This window comes from Anser cygnoides, chromosome 3, assembly GCF_040182565.1.
Source record: "Anser cygnoides isolate HZ-2024a breed goose chromosome 3, Taihu_goose_T2T_genome, whole genome shotgun sequence".
Classification (NCBI taxonomy): domain Eukaryota; kingdom Metazoa; phylum Chordata; class Aves; order Anseriformes; family Anatidae; genus Anser; species Anser cygnoides.
The window spans coordinates 41,582,847-41,603,992 of record NC_089875.1 but is presented as its reverse complement, the minus strand read 5'-3'; the positions used below and the strand labels follow the sequence as shown (position 1 = coordinate 41,603,992).

The 21,146-nt window shown below is 37.5% G+C and overlaps 1 protein-coding gene across 13 annotated transcripts in view; it reads left to right on the top strand.

The window, feature by feature from the left end:
• RYR2 (ryanodine receptor 2) overlaps window positions 1–21,146 on the top strand; it is a 421,309-nt gene that overhangs the window by 87,529 nt on the left and 312,634 nt on the right. For all 13 annotated transcript variants that reach the window (XR_010830264.1, XM_066993993.1, XM_066993989.1 and 10 more), the window contains exon 2: window positions 18,829–18,948. Coding sequence is in view for 12 of the 13 variants with exons in the window: in XM_066993993.1 (XP_066850094.1) it covers window positions 18,829–18,948 (120 nt within the window). In the remaining variant the exon portion in view is untranslated. The remainder of the gene's footprint in view (window positions 1–18,828; window positions 18,949–21,146) is intronic.

The window sequence follows — 21,146 nt, the reverse complement described above, 5'->3', positions numbered from 1 at the left end:
ATACATACAGATTGGCCTTACATGGAGTCTTCCTCTGGTCTGTCTGTTTCTGTGTATATTACTGTTGCTAGATAAGGAGCGATAAGGAGCTAGCAGTTGCGTGTCTCAGGTGGCACACACTGAGCAGCTATGTCACAAATTTAGTTGCAGATTTGCCACATCGGTAAAGCTGCATGGCAAAGTTGCCTGGTGACTGCAGCTGTCCACTTGCTCACGTAAGGAGCAGAGAGCTGGGCAGTGTCTCTGTCATAGTTCTCCAAGAGCTGTGCCCAAAAGCAGGGAAAGTACCTGATATTTGCAGTGTCTGGGAAAGCACAAGGAAAAGCAAGAAGGCTACGAGGGATCTGCAATATGATCAAAGCAAAAGTTTAGGGTAATCCTTCTTATATTTGCATCCTAACAACATAGGTGTAGGAGGAGAAGGTACTGGTGAAGGCAAGAGGAGTAGTTTGCTAACTAAGGTGCAATGGAACAAGAGTTTGGAGAAATTGGTTGGTGCACAAATAATAAAGAAAAGCAGTGGCAGAGAGACATTACTGAGAAAGAGTAATGTCTTTACTCTTTCTGAGGACTTTGCTCTTCACTCAGCTGGGATATCCAAGTAGCAAGAGAGAGATTCAAGCTTGACACACAAGTTATGAGGTAAAGAGAATCACAGTGTTGCCTTCTGTGACTGTGCTGGAGACAGCAAGGTTTTGGTGTTTTTTCATGTGGATTGTAAGCATGAAGAGATACCAAAAGCAGGAATGCAGACGTTTTATTTTGGAGTAACAAAAAAATTTGGAGTATTGGTGCAGTAAGATCAACCCAGGTGTTATCTGTTTTGAAATGGCAGTTGAATTAATGCTTATAGACAAGTTCTTAACAATTACAGAAACATAAAAAACACATCAATAGAGGGTAAAACAAAAATTTGGTATCTTTAGAGTCATTAAGCTTTGCAGCAAGTGCTGCACAAGGCCAATCCATTTCAAGCAAGGGTGTTCAACACTACTCTATTTTGTTCTTTCTTAGCATATGCTTTATAGGAACCTGTATTCCTATTGCCCTTGTGATTCTAAGAGGGTTTGTAAGATCTATTTTCTTTCAGATCATCATGCTACAATTAAATGTGTGTCTAATTCAAATTGCAACTACTGAGCTCTGTTCCGGAGAAATGCCACTGCTCTGATTGTATTTTCCCCTTTCTTGAAACCTCTAGATTCAGTACTTGTGCTTTTCCCATATTGACTACCCATCATGACTTCAGAATAGAAAGGAACATGTTGGAAAAACGTGGTATTTGTAGATAAGGGCAAATTATTTTCGAGGAGACAAATATAAAGTCTAAAATGATTTTAAAGAGAATATTTTGTTTATGATCGAGCCACATAGGTATACACTAGAAGAATTTTGAAAGCATTCTGCATTTGCACAAATGTTATTAGAAGAATACTATTTTGAGAAGCTAAGTACTCATGATGAAAGTCTAGGTAGCATATTAAATTGTAAAAATTAAAGGGAGCTGAATGCTGAAGTCTCACTATCCCCACCAACACCAACTTAACTGAAGCACATCAAAAAAACAACCAAATCAAATCAAAACTCCATCTGCTTTGTAGTAACTTAAAGAGCTGTGGTATTTGTGTATGATTATGTTTCTTGTCAGCCAAATTAGCTTTTAGCCACAAATAACAGCTCTACATCCACAAAACCCCTACCAATTTCTGGTGCAGATCTAATACCTCCCGTGTATATTGACATTTCTTTCAGCTTGCTTGTATTTTATTTGACAAAACAAAGTCTACCACTGAAAGGCAAACTAATATAGTTTGGCTATGTACAGGCCATGAGTCACAAAGAGACCCCAGAATCTCTTAAGATTTTGTTTCTGTTGTTGATTTTGCTCCCATTTTTCAAGTTGCTAAATAGAACCTAACACATGTGTAAGCCCATCTGGGTAAATTGAACAGATGCAGTCACCAGAAGAGATTTTCTAGGCCACTAAAATAAACATGTTTTTATAATAACTTTTTAAAGTAAAATGTGACTTGTTAAGACACACCTTGATTGCCTTCAATATGGTATTACCTATTTTAGCAAGGATTTCAGTCTGGTTTTGCTAGATTCTGCCAACCATAAGCAGTATGATACAGTGCTATGTATTTATGCCAAAAGCAGCGCCTTCCAGAAGCTCTCAGCATGTCACAAAAGTAAATATAATCAGTCTTAGAATGGTATATTATTAATGTAAGTATTTCTTGAGAAAGGCAAAAATGAGAGCTGGGATATATGTGCACTTTATTATTTTTTTTTCAGTTTGGGATTCTGCTTCTGTGTTCTTATCACTGCATGTCTATGTGTCTTAATTTCCTAGTTTCTAAGTGTGTGTAGAAGATTTCAGGCTTTCAGGTCTTAGTCATCAGGGAAGTGTTGGGATGGAATATGGAAGCTCTCCCAGCTCTCCAGTGATTTCTTGAATCATGTCATCTACGCATCTCTGTCTAGATGAGATTTCTTTTACTTTCTTAATATTTAGATTTAAAGTTTGCCTTGATTTAGAATCTTGAAATTAAAGGTGGTTTTTTTTTTTGTTTAGTTCTGAGTACAAAGATTGATGCTGAATGATCAATGTTAACATTTTGATGTCAGTTATTGGAGATATTGAAAGAAATTGCCCTTGTTTTAAATGGAAGATAGAAAGGGATGTAGAGAATTTTATCAAAAAATCTTCAAGTTTGTCTTAAAGACTGAGCTTCACCATTTCAGCTTCAAACTGAATTGTTCTGACACAACTAAAATGCAAATACTACAGGCTTGCATCCTCAGCTGCAATAACTGCTGTGAAAAGCAATACAAACTTGTGATTTAGATTATTATTATGGAAGCAGTGAAGTGAACAACCAGGAATCATTGATGATATTGGGGAGGCAAGTACATGAGGATTTACTCTTTCAATGTTGGAGCAGTTGAAGTAGAGGATAAAATGTCCCCATCAAATGGTATGGATCCATTTTTGTTTCACTAGGCACTTATCACTTAAAGAATCTGTCAGAATTGCTTAAAAGACTTGGCTCTGGGCAGATAATCTGGTTCTCCATGGAATACTTAGCTGAATAAATGTTAAGTGTCTGTCTGCCATATTGAACCTCTACCAATGTTTTTATTTCCAGGCATTTGTACTTTTAACAACTGAACTTGTTCTGTCTTCTATGGTGTTTCACTGAGTGTGAGTCTTTTTGGTTTTCTTTGCTTATTTTACAGAGATTTTTATAACAGATAAATGTTTAAATGTCTTGACGGGGGGGGAAGAAAGAAAAAGAAAGTGATTTTTATTTGGTGATGTCAAATTTTCCTTCTATTCTTCATGGAAGAATTACCTGCAGAAGGGTACTATGTTGTTGGTTAACTTGTAGTTTCACATGCAACTATTGCAGTAATTCCTTTCTGAAGTACTGAGCCTACCTAGTTCATTGCAGTTGTCTATGCAATGCAAGCCTCCTGCTGCTTAAAATGGGCTTAACTCTTGGCTGCTGTAGTCTTTTCAGTGGTAAAGCACTGAGAGGCCTTTCATTCCATAGCTTTTGTTGATTTTCAGCATCATTGTAGTTTTATAGTAAAAGTGGGATTTAAGATGAACCTAAAATGACCAGCCAGTATTGAAGTAGATAGTGTGATATATGTATGTAAGCAAAGTTCATAGTTCAAGTTATCCACCTGTATCTATATATCTTGCTTTTCAAGGAGACTTTTTTTTTTTTCATTTTATTTTACATCTGCAGCATTGAGATCAATGGCCTGCTCAACAAGGGTTATGAAAATCTCAGTGTAACCATAAATACTCTTAAAATTTATGACAGGATATGGGGAAATGACAAACTTTTTATGTCTAATTGTTAATTAAGATGAATTATAGGGGACTGGAGGCTAAATACAACCAGAAACTTTGAATTTTAACTATTAACAACCAGTAATACTGATTTGTTACTGACATATGCATGTCTGTGTGTGTATGTATGTATGTGTAAATCTTGTTCTATGGCCTATATGCTATAATGCCAGCAACATGTTCTATCATGCTTAGGGTTTAGCAGATTTTTTTTATTAAATATTTTTTAATATTTTTCTGCTGATGTAGTTGCTGTATGAATTAGTAATTTCTGACCTGTACTTTGTTTCTAAGGTCTATTAAATTACATTTACCACCAAAAACTGGGCGGGATGACAATACCACCACTTACTACTGGGGTTCCCCAGGGCTCCATTTTAGAGCCAGTTCTCTCTTTTTTTTTTTTTTTTTTTTTTTTAATGATCTGGATGCAGAACTTGAATACATACTCAGTAAGTTTGCAGATGGTACTAAATTAGGAGGAGCTGTTGACTCTGTCGAGGGTAGAGAAGCCTTGCCAAGAAATCTTGTCAAGTTAGAGAGCTGGGCAATCACCAACCACAAGAAGTTTAACAAGAGCAAGTGCCTTATTCTGCACCTGAGATAGGGCAACCTTGACTATATGTACAGGCTGGGGGGATGAGAGGCTGCAGAGCAGCTCCACAGAAAGGGAGTTGGGGGTTCTGGTCAACAGTGAGATGAATACAAGACAGTGGTGTGCCCTGGCAGCCCAAAGGACTATCAGTACCCTGGGGTACATCAAGCAGGGCATTGCCAGATGGTTGAGGGAAAGGATTGTCCTGGTCTGCTCTGGTGTGGCCTTACCTCAAGTACTGTGTGTAACTTTCAGTATCAACTACAGTTAATGCTGTATGTATACTTTATGTAGTTAATACTGTGTGTAACTTTCAGTATTAACTACAGTATAAGGTCCTTCTTATTTATGTCCTTGTAAAACTATTAGGGAGCGTCCAAAGGAGGGCTATAAAGGTGGTGAAAAGTTTAGAGGGGAAAGCATATGAGGAGCAGCTGAGGTCCCTTGGTTTGTTCAGCCTAGAGAAGAGGAGACTGAGGGGAGGCCTCATGGCGGCCTGCAGCTTCCTCACCAAGGGGGAGCAGGGGCAGGCACTGAGAGAGAGGTTGGGCACTGGAACAGGCTCCTCAGCACAGTAGTAACAGCACCAAGGCTGCTGGAGTTCAAGAAGTGTTTGGACAATGCTCTCAAGACACATGGTTGGATTTTTGTATATTTGCTTATGGAGCCAGCAGTTGGACTTGTTGATGATCCATGTGGGTTCCTTCCTGCTCAGGATATTCTATGACAATACTGACCTAAAATGAGAACCATAGTAATAATTTCGTTGGCTATTTCAGTTGTTATTTTTTTCTTCTTGTTGCACTAGTGACTTATTAGTCTGCTGCTTGGGATATAATTCATCTGATCTAAAAGTCTGCAACTGAGGTAGTCATCTAACTTTCTTTTGTGTACTCAAGACAATTCCTGAACAGGACCCTTTTTTTCTGACCATAAATAGAGCTGAAATGCACTGTCTGACACACAGATGTCTAAAGCTTGACTGCAGCGATCCCATTCCTCTTCCTGGGAGAGCCAGCTGCGTGGAAGCCGGACTGCCAAAGCTTTACCAGTACATGCTTTCTTCTCTGAGTTTTTCAGCTTTTTCTGCTCCATTTCAATGCTTTGGAGCACCTGGTGGAGCAGTGAAGAGACGTTTGGATCACAGCTCGTGCTGGCTGAGGTCTCTAGGGGTTGCCTCAGGGTTTTTTCCTGTTGTCATCGTGTTGAATATCTGCTACCCATAATAAGTTTGGAGACAGAAGATACTCTACGCACACACATGTAAGTTAGTACAGGGACTGGGGAGAAAACCATCTTGTGAAGGAGGACTTGGGGTCTATCAGGTTGTGATTTGAACTGGAGTAACCAGCTGAGGGTTTGTTTTGAATATGGAGCTTTGCACATAATTTGGACTGAAATTAATATTCCAAGGTGTTCTCCTTTCCTCAGTTTCTATGTAATTTGGCTAGGCACAGGGCAGCAAAGGAATGTGAAACCCCATTCCACAGTGTGTATGACTTGTTTGTTGCCATTTAGGACATAGCTGTAGTTTCAATAACCATGAAAAGCTTGCCTCAATTTCTTTAAATTTGATGCCCTGAGCTATTTTGTGTTAGTCTTCACTGCTGCTTCACTGAAAACACAGGACAGTTCTCTAAAGGATGTGGGCTTCTCTGTGGCATCTTTACCATTGGAGAAGCTGCTATGAGCATGCTGAGCCTGGGATTCATCTCACTTTAACTGGAGCGTTTATGTGGTGGTTGTCCCAGCCTAAGCTGATTATTATAGAGCACAAGGAAAGGAAGAAATACCTACAGAGGGCAGTTCGTAATGTCTGTCCAAAATACTGATTTCACAAAATGGTTCCTTACTTTCTGGAAAATTAGTCTCCCACCATTGGCTGCAACAGGAGTTTAGACTGAGTAGATGTGAATAAATAGCTAAATGAGTTAGAAGGTGTCTAAATATACTCACATGAGTGACTTTTAAATGTCTTAAGTTTGGTGTGATGAATCTGAATCTAAATGGTGTACAGGAACTTAGTGAGCCAAAGGGACTCAGTACAGCCATAAATCCAAGTAAGAGTTTGTGTTTCTTAGCCTCTTTAGAATATGTAGGTGGTTATCTGCCTATCTATGCTTCTGTACTTAAAATTTGTTTAACACTAGAATTAGTGAATTTAGAAGGCAAGTGTTAAAGTACTATCATGATCCAAACTGAAGTTATGTGCCTGTAGTATGTTTGAAGCAAGTGTGAAGGCTTTTTTGAGACTATAAATCAACCTGTGTTAGTCTAACAGCAGATGTTGGCCATCAGTTGACATGCATGAAGGAATGAAAAATGGTAATACAAACTGATATTCTATGTAAAAATTAAGCAAGCTAATTTAATCAAGTGCCATGATCCGACATTTTATTAAATTTAAAAGGTATTTGTTAAAATACAGCTCTTCAGTTATGGAACATATGTATAAAATTAACAAAATAATATGGTATAAGTTGAAACTATTATTCTGAACCCATGTTAAAATGTTATTTTATTTTTCTCAGACTTCTTCAATTTACAATGAAAATAAAGAAATAATGATGAAATAATTAACAATGAAATAACTTCTAGTAGGAGTGGCACTTGATAACTAGCAGCCTGTGAAAAATAGGCTGTAGGTATAGCTTCATATTGGGAATAATAATTTTAATTTCGATCTGTAGCAATTAAGATAGATTTCTGGCAGACCTTCTAGTTGGTTGTTTATGAAAATCTTAAAATGCAGCTTGTATGATAACGTGATACTCTTTAGCGTCTCAGTACTCTCAAAGTACAATGGAAGCGATGACAAAATTTCTTGTAAATAAGAGTGGGGAAAATGAGATTAACATATGATCATGAAGTCAATATTTGAGAATTTGTATTTTCATCTGTGATTAGCTTACGTTCAACATTTGTTGTCTGTTGGAGAAAATGTACTTTTTTTTTTTTTTTTAAATGCAATACAGAAAGAAGAATTCCACTGTATATATAAGCATGGCAAGATTTTGTTGATATTTGGTTTTGACCTTTTTCTTAGTTGGGAGAAAAGTGAAAGTTACCTTTTATTCTATGTCATCTAAAATATATAGATAGATGAACAAAAGAGTATACTATTATGAATTTGTGGTTTATAATGTTTGAGTTTGTGCTTGTGCATAACTTAAAAAAAATGCTGATGGAAAAAAAAAGCAGTTGAAAGACATTCCTGCTGTTTCAATATTTGTGGTGATAATTTTCCATTGTGTGCATTTTTGATAGCTGGTGAATTCTGGGTAAGAAACAGGAAATAAAAATTAGGCTGAATGTTATGTTGTGACGTATATGAGCTAGAAGGATATTTTTGCACTTGCTTAGTAGTGTATTTTTGGGACTCTCAGTTCACTGCAGCCTTCTGTCATTGCACTTGATTAAAATCTGTGAAGAATTACCTGCTGGTGTGAGAACCTGGTCACAGAAAGCCATTTTACTCTCTATCTGAATACTTCCTGATTTTTTTTTTTTTTTCTTGGTTAGCAGTTGCTGCAATATGCAGTGTGCTGGTTGAATCTTGGCTTTTCCCTGACTGTTCAACTCTGCAGCAAGACTTGAGATAAATTATTAAAAATAAAGAGTACCCTTCAAGCTGGGGTAAAGAAAAAAATTTTTGTAAACAAGATATTTCTATTTCAAAAGACAGGCTTAGCAAAGAGTTCATCAGGACATCAGGACTACTTGCTGTTCTGTTAATATCTGCACAGATTCTTTAGTAACCAAATCTTCTGCTGCAGTGTGCTGTGGTTTGCTATGCAGAAATCTTTAGACCAACCCATATTGCTACTGTGCTGTACATTTTCGTCTTTTTATATTAATATTATTTTTCAGTCTATGAAAAAGAGTACAAAGGGAATGACAAGGCAACAGCTGCTGCAATTGCTACACATTTTTATAGTATCTTTATTCAGGAGGAGGCATTTTTTGATATTGTCAAGCACTGACTAAGTGGTAGCCAGCTGCAGCACTTGGTAAAGTACAGAAGGATATCACCTGCTCACCATAAGCCATGGATATATGTCTGCTTGATGGCCTGGATCTAAACTCTGCAGCAGAAATTTGAATGTTGGCAGACCCTGCAGGCAGCAACAGTGTAAGATACAAAATTCAGTGTTTCGTATGATCTGTTTGGGGAGAAAATAATGCAGTCAGGATAAGACCTGTTCAGGTGTTTTGATACTCAGTATACTGATGTTTATTTGGAGATGTGCTTACATTTCAGGCTGCTGTAGATCCAGCCCTCTGCAATCCCCTATTCAACAGCTTTTTAGGAGTTGCCAAGAATAACTCTTCAGTTTCAGTAACCTCATGCTCAGGAGCCAGCTAGAACACTTGACACCTGACAAAGTATTTTGGGATTGTAGCACCTTGCTTGGATGCATCTGCTCCATTTGGAAAACACTTCTGCCACTTTACACCCTCTAGATGTGTTCTTTTTAAAATGATATGAGGTAAACGAACCCGATGACACTGCTGCTAAGCACAGGGAAGACGTATCAACTATGGGCCACCAGCGGCCTGTTGACCCCACTACGAGACCCATACATTGCTGCCCATTCCCAAGATCCTTCAGGTGAAGCCACCAAGCAGACTTCCAGCTGTTGGTGGTGTGTGTGTGTGTGTTTTTTTTTTTCCTAGCATTGTGCTCACGGAGGCTATATTTTTTTTTTTTTGAGCCAAAATCGAGATATGCCTTCTTTGGAATCTGTGGGACTTGATCACTGGAAAGTTCTCCTGAGATGGTCTGTAGTTGCTGCTTAAAGCCACCCTTGATATAAAAAAGAATTCTATGCTATGTATAAGCTTTTATTCCTTTCCTTTTAAAGTGTATGCAGTCTTGAAATTATTAATGATATGACTCATTTAGAAAGTGAAATCAAAATAGTCTTGCCAGGGAGAATTTGTAGTCTAATCAAATCAAGCCAAAAAGGTATGGAAAAGGCACTTGAGCACAGGGTAATGGGTAATATGAGTAACAGGTATCTTGAGTAATGTGTAAAAGCTTAGTGGAGATCTAAGAAAAAAATCCATCTGCCATTTCTCTCAATTTTGTGTTCTTCCCCTCAGCTGCAATGTCACTATAGAATATGATAATTTTCTGATGTCTAGGTCCTTTGGATTGTAGTGGTTTTGAAACAAAGTTTGCGATTCAGTGTTTTAAGACTGCTGCAGTCTTTATTTTGTACATTATTGATGTTTTGAGAAATACGTACGTCAGGACAGGTTAAGGAGAGGTGAATGTGGAAGACCAGCAACTCACCAATGGGGGGGGTAGATTGCATATTGGTCGTTTCATGGAGGGATAGCCAGTCTCTTTAATGGGAGGTTCAAAAACTCTTTTACACTTAGTAGTAAAAGTGTCTACGAACTGTCTTTTCAGAGTTGTGATTGCTTGGGATTTTATAATATGATGCAGTTTCAGATCATCATTTCAAAGATGGAACAGTGAGGTGAACTGAAGAAAGCAGGTACAATTTGATGGCCCTTTTATGATATTTTAAACTGAGTAGAGATTCCAAGTTGGTAACACCCCTTCTGGAGTTGTTCATGGGAGGATACCATATCAGATCTTAAAACTTTCCTTAATGGTCTGCAGGAAAGAATAAATCATAAATCACAAATGCTCAGAAAAGAAGTTGTGAACAGCAGTCTGAGAAAAAATTTCAAAATGGAATTAAATTCTTGCTAAGAAGCAAGAATTCAGGAAGGTGGTAGACTTCTCATAGTGACAAGAAAGCGTTGCATGGGAAATGTGTGAAGTGAAAGGGTGAATCTCATAAGTTAGAGCAGCTTTAGAATGAAATATATTGGCAGAGCATTAGAAGAGGATGGAGATTAGAATAAATCTTTAACCTTGTTCCAGAAAGACAAAAACAACATGGTGCCTGGTGAATCTTTTTGGTTGGGGATTAGAGGAAAATTTGTATGATTGATTGGGCAGCTGCGAAATATCAGTGGGGCAGGCAGAGCACTGAAGTGAAATGATTCAAGAAATAGTGCTGAAAAAGGATTAAGGGAAGAGAAAGTGATCTAGGATTGAATTTGCAAACTCAAGCAGATGGTCGTATTACTGACTTAGCCTCCTGAATCTGCTCACAAGATAGAAGACGGAGGGCTGACGAATTTTTCTCCTGTATTGCATGAAAGCGGTGACGCAGAGGGGAGGCATTCACAGCATGCACAAGAGGGTCTCATCTGTGAAAGAACTGTGTTGTCAAAGCCTTCTTGCTCTGGGGAGCCTGTGAGTGGGACAGGACGAACACACCAAAAAGAGTATTTTCAGTTTGAGTCTAAGTATTGTGGGACCTTGAACAAACTGTTAGTTTTAACATGTGCCACTGTTTTATATCTGAGATGAGTGAATTATTTCTCAGAAAAATATTGTAAAACTGAAAACCTTCAGTTGTAGCAGTTTTAGATACTTATCATGAGTCTGGATTTGTTAGCTTGGACTGAGCACCATGGGGTTATGAGATAACTTGGCATTTGTTTAGAGTTGGCTTGATAAGTGCCTGGCTCACGTCATAGATATAACGTTCTTGTGTTTGCCTGAAGAATCTTGTGGACACCTTTTCTAGCATATTCTCACCTGTCTTTACTGTTATTCACACCAGCGGGATCATATACAGCATAGATACGTCCTGTGCTGTAATTATGCCTTTGATTGCAGAATAGATGTAGCTTGGAACAAGTGAGTGAGGGTGTAACATAATAGCATTCTTACCAAATTCCTAAAATAAGTGGAATTGCATCAGAGATAAATTTGACACACTGGAGCTTTTAAGAAGCTGACATCAGCCCACCAGCTGTTCTGTTTAATTTGATAAGCATACTTTATTGCAGATGTTTTCCACCCCCCCCTCCTGATCCCCCCCTTCTGTCAACTGTGTCAGATGCAAAGTTATCCACTGTTAACTATGGTTACAGACAGATAAAATTATTATTAGGCACTGACAGCTAAACTCGGCATTTTTTGGGATTGTAGGACCACAGAGCTAATCAGTGAGAAATAATCAAATGAGTCATCTCAACTGGAAATATGTTCATTTACAGACATATTTTTAGTAGAACTCAATCCAAAGCAAACACACTAGCACATGTGCGCAAAAGGCTGAAACCAGTTGTGGCACCGTTTGATGTCTACTCGGTAGAAACAAGAGCCAGAAGAGGAAGCTTTGACGTTGCATGCAGACAATAAATTGTTTCAGTGTTGTGTGCATGTGTGACACCACTAGTGGGTTGAGCACTTGAGCAGGTGTTTAGCAGGCACAGCTGAAGGGTACAGACACCTAGCTGATCTCTGCAGTGCTCAAATCAAACTCATTTTTTTTTTCTTTCTTGACAAAGTAGTTTGGAGAGCATAGCAGGTGCTCTTGGTACCTGATTGTGCTGGAGCCACTCATTCAGATCTGGACCTTTGCCTTGTGATGGAGTGTTTCATTGCTCTCTGGTGCTTGTGGAAGCCAAGGGCTGGGCTGAGTACCGTGCCTGAGTTTCTCTGCTAAGTGTTGATGTGCAAATTCTGGAAAAGCTCTGCTCTGCCATACGGCATCACTCAATTTAAATGGTGCACATCACAGTTTTTTTTTTTCCTTGTAGATAGAGATTTCTTTCTGACAGGCCCTTTGTATTGTTGTTCTATAGCGAAAACTTTTTTTCTGACAAGTGCTGAATATGAATCTACGTGACTCAAGATTTTTAAATATTTTTTTGAACTGCCACATGTCTTTAGTACTGCAGATCAGCATGACTTTGCTGTAATTTGGCAAAATTATTTTGATGACTAAGTAAGAGCTTTTCAGGGAAGGAGAAGGAAATAAAGTGATGGTTTGACTAGCAACCCGCTTCCCAGTACTGTAGCAAGAGCTGCCAGCTGGTCTGGTCCTCTAGAACTCCATCTATTTTGCATGGCGTTTTCTGTCCCAAAGGATACTTCCTTTGGAATAATGTTGAATTCTTATGAAATTACTCCTCCTATAGGATAAAACTAAAATATGTACCATAAAATGTGTCCAGATTAATTAGCATCATGTGACTGCATAATCTGTTCTTCTCTCTCATCCTAAGGCAAGTTTAGCTATGCCTAGATCCTCTTGAGCAGTTTTAAAAGTCTTGTAATGATGAAGTTTCTAAACTGGTCAGTGAAAATGCTTTGCTGTGTGCAGAAAACTTCTTCCTACCTGTTTTTGAAACAAAGGGTCAAAATGACCTATTCGCTTCAGCTGAAGCCTTACCGTTCTTGAGTGTGAAGTCAAAGAATCAGAGGATCACTACTATTGTATTCACTTGCCCTCTTCTGATTAAATGAGATTTTGGTTTCTATACAGCTGTCTGGTGTTGTTGACTGACGCTCAGTGTTCACTTCACTGTAACCACCAGATCATTCTCTACAGCAACGTTGTCTTATCACTGCTTTTTATCCTGCATCCTTACCTGAGGGTTGAGCACTCTGCTGAAGTTGTTTTCAGTTCCTAAGGGTTGTGCTCCCTTACAGAGTGTGAGCACTAATTCCTGATGACTGAGGAGGTTACTATTATTGTTTTTACTATTAACTATTGCAACACTTGGTCATCTGCCACCAAGAAGGTCATAGAGTTGTGATTTAAGGTCTGATATAGTAATCAAATTTTGGGCCCATTTCTTGCCTCTGTTATAGGCTTCCTTTGCATTCAGTCCTCAGGAGTTCTAGGGTAGACTCCCTGGTTGGATGGTATTTCAAAGTAGAGCTTGGTAGCTGTTTGATGACACTGGTTGGTCAGTCAAGAATAGAATTAGTAGTTAAAGTAAGTAGCATTAGGCTTTGAGTATTTTTGTTGTTGGTATTTCCCATGGGATTGTTGACATGATATTTAATCATTATTGAACATGGTTCTTGCACATTATGTACATAGTATTTAATGAATCCTATTCATCCAGACTTCTGTTTGTTGTCAGCAGGGATTTGAAGAAGGAAAAGCTCCATCTTAATGCGTTACTTCTGCATTGTTGCTTTCTACCTTCTTCCAAAGCACACAGAGAATGAGGCTCTTAGGCAATTAGGATTAGAGCTCCCATCAGCACTGAAAGTTGTCTGGTTGGTGTGTTTTATTCAGACGCCTAGCATTAAACAATTTATTTTTTTCTGTAGGACAGATCACAAGGGTCATTTTAGAGGACGAATTAGTGGATCCCATTGGCATATTGTTGCCAGTAATTGTGGAAGTAATTGTGTACTTGATGGCCTATAGGCCTTACAAACTTTTACTCTACTCTTTAATCAAGTGCTTATCCCAACAAGGCTGAAGTAAAGTTTGTAAATAAAGAAATATTCTACAGCTTTCTTAGGCAGCAATCAGTTTGTACAGGCTTAATTTCTGTTTGTAACCTATTTTTAATGGATATGTGGCACCTATGCTCGTTGCACAGCTGAACAGTAAATGGAATGCGGTGAAGCAGAACAGTGCATATGTGGAGGTTGAGGAAGCTATTAAAGACTGAACTAGTAAAGTCTGTGCTGAAATCCTGATTTATAGCATATAAAGTCGATGGAAATATTCCACTAACTGCAGTATTTGTCATATAAAACAGCAGTAGAAGAAAGTTTGAATGTACTAGCATAACTTACCATTTTTAACCCCTGAATGCATAATTTTGCAAATGTGACACTCAGTGGTCTGTATGCTATTTCAGAGATGGTATACTCACACAGAGCAGTAGGAACACATGGTCAGTGTTACGTCTTTGTGAGGTAATTATGTGTAATGGGACAGATTATGAAGAGTACAACAAATTATTTAAGTTAGTAATAGCTCATGTTCTGCTTCCTGTGTTGTCTGTGAGGGAGTAAACTACAAAATATAAAAAATCATGTAAAATAGCTGAAAATGGTTGCCTATTTTTATCCTGAAGTGGAAGCAAAATGTAAATGTCAAGGTCATGACATAATGAGCTGAAGCACAGAATTCAGAAGTTTAAAAAATATGCATAATTATTGAAAGTTTAAGGTACTAGAATGCGAAGAAGGGAAAAACAAATAACCCCCGCCCCCCCATCCTTAGCAGGTTCTGAAAAAAATGTTTACAATGCAAAAATTCCACCATCAAAACCACACCTATGTCTGTATAGCTAGAAGCTCTAGTGCTGTAGATGATGCCTTCCTGTGACAATCCAGCCAGCCAGTTTTGGTCCTTTGATAGAACTGACATGTCAAGAAGGTTAAGGATTAGTCAAAACTGACTTTACTCAGGAGGTGTAAATTTTCAGGCATTCACGGGGCAAAGAGTCACACTGTATATTACAAAGAATACATATTTCTTTGTTCAGTCGTAACTTGAATTTGCCAATCCTGGAAAGATATACCTAGTCAAAACATACTGATTATAAATACAAGGGCCTGCTGTGTGTCACAAGAAACCAACCTTTTTCTTGACTGGGTAGTAAACATCTCATGTAATCTTAGGATATTTGAATGGATTTTACAGACAAGTCGAATAACCACCGGAAATGAAAGTAAGTGTTATTAAGGAGCTTTGAGAACTTGCTGTTTTAATACTGTACATTGACAGCAACCCCATGCTCTTCCCTCAGTAGTTTGGTCTTCTGGAATGCAGTTCTGAGCAGGCACTTTGCCAGCAGCAGGTTGCTGCTTGTTTGGTTTTAGGGCAGCACATTTTTACCTGTAGAAAATGCTGTGATGCTGGTAATTTTTCATTGTTATTATTATAATTATTATTATTATTATTATTTTTACTGGTTTCTTTGCTAAATCATTTCATTACTTGTTTAGTTTCTGTAAGTATATAGATTTCATGAAAATAATTATGTAGCCCATAATGAATAGATATAATTAGGAATCTGCTAGGAGCTGTTCTTTGTTCAGTAACTGTCTTTGCTTTTCAAAATTGGGTGTTTAAAAAATAAATAGGGCTTTGTAAAATAGATAACGTCTACCTATTTTTTTTAAATGCCTCCCTAAGTATCAAAATGATAAATGCAGTTGTGTGATTATCAGAAGCTGAAGCTGTTTGAGTCAATGCAGATATCTGACATAATACAAAGCAAAATATCTTTTTGCTGGAAGATATGATATCTCTAAAACTATGAATTGGTGTGCTGGCTGACACTGCAGGGTTTATTGGGATTAATGGATTACTCCAAGGTGATGCTTGGGAGGGAGAAGATGGTGCTTGGGAGAAGAAATCTTGGGAGCTTTCTCACTCAGATCATCAGGTTAGAAGTCTAAGAAAGGATTCTGCTCTTCCTTCAGCTCGTTCTGTTCCTGTGGGTAGGCAGCATCATCTTTACTCCTCTCCTGCAGCTTGTGGAGCAGAGATGACCCTTACTGCCCGATTCCCTAGAGTGTTACAAGGAAGTTCAGACCATGACCTGGAGAATGAATGAGAGCAGATGGACAAGCCATCCACTAACATGTCTACACTAAATGGGAAGTTTTTCAACATGGATTTACTCTTACTTGCAGTAACTGCAGATATATCTGATGCTGGGCTCAGCTCTGTTACAGTGAATGTCTTGCACATTTGATAATAAACTGCAGCACCACTTTGTGCACAGAATTTTTTGTTACTGGCACCTAATTTCCCCTAATCTCAGTACCTTTCTGTATCTGAAACCTGGAAAGAAAAAAAAGACAAAGCAGCATCTTTGAGCTTAGTCGTGAAGGCTGCTATGGTGATAGTGAATTGGGATGGAAATAATAACAAATTTTCCAATTTTCATGGAGGAAACTGGTAGGTATGTGTCAAAGTGATGATTATTCAGCAAAAGGAGAATAACAGAGCTATCTGTCAGTCTCTGCAAATGTCTGCAGGGATTTTAGGTCTGTGCTATTGCTTTTTCTTCCAAACTCTGCTGGAGTTTTTGTAAGTCTATATTACATTCCATATAATCTGTTATGTTTGTTTTGAATATGAAGTGGAAATTGAATACAACTTTGTCAGTTATGCCAGGGTGCAGATACTGTTTTTAATCATATTTTACTTAGATTGAATAGGTGTTAACATAATTTCGTTGAGTATGGCAGGCACACACCATTGCTTGTTAACATTATTGTTACGTTGACCAATTACAAAGACCAGTAACTGATTTTCTTGTTTTGGCTATGCATCTAATATTGAGAGTACGTAGAAAAGAATTTCTTAAGAATTTCATGTCTTAAAACATGGTTTGTTTAGAAGTTCAGTTTCCAAGTGGGTCAAAAGTTACTACAAGTGATTATATTTTGGCAGCAAACATCTGTGCTTGGAGTTGGCTTCTTGGAATCGCTTTGTTTCAGCTCTGTGATGTTAAGTAGCTCAACATTTGATAGAGGCATTTAAAAGACAACGCTATTCCTGTCAGCACCTTTGTGTTGCCTTGACCCCTGCAGTTTCAGAGTCGGATGAGGAGAGGTAGGACAGAGGTAGACAGGACTGTATCTGCTTACATAATAATATATAGTCTTACCTTTTGAAGGCTGCAGTTATAGCCCTTTGAGATATAAATTACTTTAATCAGTTTACATCTGACAGTGACTGACAGAAAAAATTATGATGATCTAAAATTCATCTGCATAATGTGGACGTGAAAATGCCCAGGAGTTGAGAGGAGGAAATAGAGCAGTTTGAGATATTTTGTAATTCAAGGTTTAAGAATATTTGAAAAATATTTTTCTTTAGTACATGTTTAATATGAGGCATGGTGTAGCTTTCTTCATGTGAGAGCAAAGTGACCTTCAGTGAAAGTCTTTTTGGAGGCTGTGACTTCAGATGAGGAAACTGCGCATTTTTAGCTCTTCTTATACTGGAGTTAGGTAAGGTTTGCTGATTTGAAAACAAGTTTAGAAAGACATTGCTCAGATGCTTACCCACTTAGTTCTTTCTCTAAAGAAACCGAATGGAATTATATATCTTAATATAATTCTGCAACATGATTAAACTGGGTGTGTGTAGGAATTCTCTGAACATGTAGTCAGTAAACGTTGGAAGACTAAATCCAAGGCAGAGTTTATATTGAATTCTTCTCTAAGAATTTATATTGAATTCTTCTCTAATGATGTGCATTGAAATGCAGAGTAACTTAGAGCTGAGTAAATATGCCATTCTCTGTAATCACCCTTAACATAAGCTGACAGTGGCATCACACCTTTCTTACCCCTTCTGTGCCAATTTCATCAACCCCACCTTGCCAAGAATGAAAAGTTCCACAACACTATTGGTTTCCATTAATCAGTAAGCATTTTGTAAGAAATCAGTCTTCATTTGTGAGCTATTTATTTAACAAAATAAGCCATGTACTCTGCAGTACAGCAAAATAAGAGAAAATGTTTGCAAAATGAATTGAGAAAGTTTGTGTCTCGGGAAATCTAGCAGCTGCTATGTTCTTTTTCTTAATCCTCCAGCAATCAGCATCTACATAATATATGTGTGCTTGGTGATAGTGCATAATTGGTTTGCAGTCATCTTGAGCAGAGAAGGGTATGGTGCATTAGATGATTAACTAAAATTAAGTATGTCAGGGACTTTACCCAAAACTAACATATTTTTTTCAACACAGAGTGATTTGTGTAGATGGGATATGTAGAATTCTTTTTCAGACTTCCTCTAAAATCAGTGTGCAGTGGTAGAACATAATTAAATTGGTAGAAATTTAGTTTAAAGTAGTCTTACTCTGTTGTCTGCCTCTGTCTATGATGGTACAATGCTGGAATCTTCTCCAGTGACCCGTTTTTAAACAATGTCAACACAGTGTTTGATGGTGACATGGTTACTAGGGATTCCCTTCTGCCAGTGGGATTGTTTAGGAAAAAGGGATAGGAAGTAGAAGACAGTGTTTGTGTAGCTGCAATCTAATGCTCTTATTTTTTACTTTTTTTTCTTTCCTTTTTTTTTAATCAAGTGTAATTAAGGTTACGAAATAATCATTTTGTGCTTTAAAAAAACATGTGTCCTCCAAGGGATTCTCCACGTTGTATGTTACTTTGTAGAACTGCGATTTAAATAGATATCTGCATCTGTTCTTTCATTTATTTATTTATTTATTTTTTACAACATCTCCCTTTGATTATGTTACTGCAAGGATTTAGTCCCATAACATCTGTATCTTATGCATACTGATTTTTGTTACAAAGAAACAGGAGGAGCATATACGTTGGAATTATAATTATTTTCATTGATTTGCTCACTTTCTTAATTCAGAGAATAAAAGTTATGCTGAGATTCAGTTCTGCTTGTGTTCATGGATAACTGTTTCTGATTTTAGCAATGACTTTGTAGATGCTTCCCTAAATCTTGAGCCAGAAGCATAACCACTGTTCTGTTTTTGTTTCTGTTTTTTTTTTTTTTTTTGGTAGGATGATGAAGTGGTTCTGCAGTGCACTGCAACAGTTCACAAGGAGCAACAGAAACTGTGTCTTGCTGCAGAAGGATTTGGCAACAGGCTTTGCTTTTTGGAATCCACATCAAATTCTAAGGTACCACTGACTATTTAAAATGTCCTGTTTGAAGCAAGGATATTGTTACAATATTCCCTGCTTTGATGTAATATACACATATCTGTCTAGGAGAATGGACAAAATAAATCTGTCAGTTGTATGACAAATACTTAATTCCCCTTCTAAATGTAATTGTCCTTTTGTCATGGCCCTTTGCCCAGATTCTAGTGCTGTGCTTTCTGTTTTGGGCTGCCTTTAAAACTTAACTAGCTGCATAAGTCCATCTCAGTAATGTGCTTGTTATTGTGGTTGTCAGAACTCTGTGGCAGTAAGCTGCAGTGCAACTTTTGTGTACTGCAATGCAAAGACTTGTTCGATTATGCTGGTTTTTAAGCCACAGGAAAGAGAGTGTTTATTTTACATGTGGTAAATTTTTATTCTGTGCCATTTACACTGACATGATTGTTACTTTAAGTCCTTCTAATGCCTTAACCTAGCACAGTAATGATGCAAGTAGCAAAGTCAGCTCATCTAATCAGTAGATTTTCTAATCCTGCTAACTCTGCTGTATATGCAATAGATGCAGTATTTTGAAAAAATAACTTTGCTGTTTGTTTTGAGCAAGAAGCTATGTTTCACAATCACATATGCTGAATTAAATGGCACAGAATACAAAAATGTGGCTTCTGAAGGCAAAACGGGTTTTGTGAGAAGAGCAGTGCGTATACCTGGGCTTTGGATTTATATGAAAGGAAGAATGTTGCTTAACATGTATGATTTTTCTTCGACTACAATATAAATGTTTGGTGAGAAAATGAAATAAAGTTAAAGCAACTGGAAAGATATCTAGAAAGATTTAGTTCAAAAAATGATATTTTTTAACTTGCCAACATCTATAACATCCCTTTGATTCTCTGGTACATTGCAGAGTAATGCTTCATTTTCTATCTCATCATTTTGAATGTATTATTCATCACAATAAATTTTTCACTAGGATATTAATGATTCATTATAATAGCAGTGATCTTGATGAATTCATCCGTGCCGCTCTGTTTTAAGTGAATCTTTTTAACAATAAAGATGTGCTGGGATGGAAGTGGTTGCAGTGCTAATCACCTGTAAGGTCAGAAAAATCTATTTAATGAATTTATTATCACTCAGTAAGCTTGCATATTAAATCTACAGTCTCTCTCACACTATATAAAAAGCTTGAACCTTCTTGTCTTTAAGGAATACAGTGTAAATTTCATATCAGTTTCCTATGCTTGTTTTTTGATGCAGCCTTATCTGGATGTTTGGTGAAGCAATATTTATTCTACTCATTGTTCATGAGCTTGGGGGAAAAGGCAAGCAAAAGAAAACCCGTGCAGCTCAAACTTGTTTTAATTTTTAAAACTGACAGTTCCTAGGATGAGCTCATTTGAAGTAATTTGGAGATGCTAATACTGAGGGAGCCATAAAATTGCAGTCAACTTTACTTTAAGGATTTGGTAAATGGGAATAAATAAAAATGTTTTTCTTTCTAATTTCTGTGACCATACAATTTTACTGTTGCATTATTTGAGAGAGCATAGAAAACCTTACAGGAGGCATATGGTAATTCAGAAGAGGTTCCAGAAGAGTTTTTTGAGACAGTTAAAAAATTTTCTCATGTCCTTAAGACTGTTCTTGATTTGTAATGGGATTGTGGTACACTTTAATGCAAACAGTAATGTTGCATCTGAATTACAGCCAGGTATCAAGGGTAAGGTACCAAGCACCAGTAATAGGTCAAACATCAGTAATAGAACACAGCTATCAACCTGGGCTTATATTCTTGAGAGTCCCTTATACGATCCCCTGCTTTTCTTCAACATCCTTCAGGATGTGGCTTCTGGGGATGTATCTGGTGCTTTATTACTATGTCTTTTCACATGCAATTTCATGCCCTAGGATCATTGAATAATTCACACTACAAAAATAATGGTCACACTGAAGATATATACTGATGGAATACTTTGGCAAATACTAACTGTTAGTTCTCATCCCATTACAACAATAGCACTGGCAGACACATTATGGAAATTGCTAAATGAAGTTTGCTTCTGTTCAAGTTTACAATGCAAGTGTCTCTGTGGAGGGCTGTATAGATTCCCTTAGCACCTGAAAACAGGAGATTTTGAAAAGAGCATACTAACAAAAGGTGGATGATGACAGTTGGGCTAAATTAACAAACACTTTAATGAGAATTATCAGTT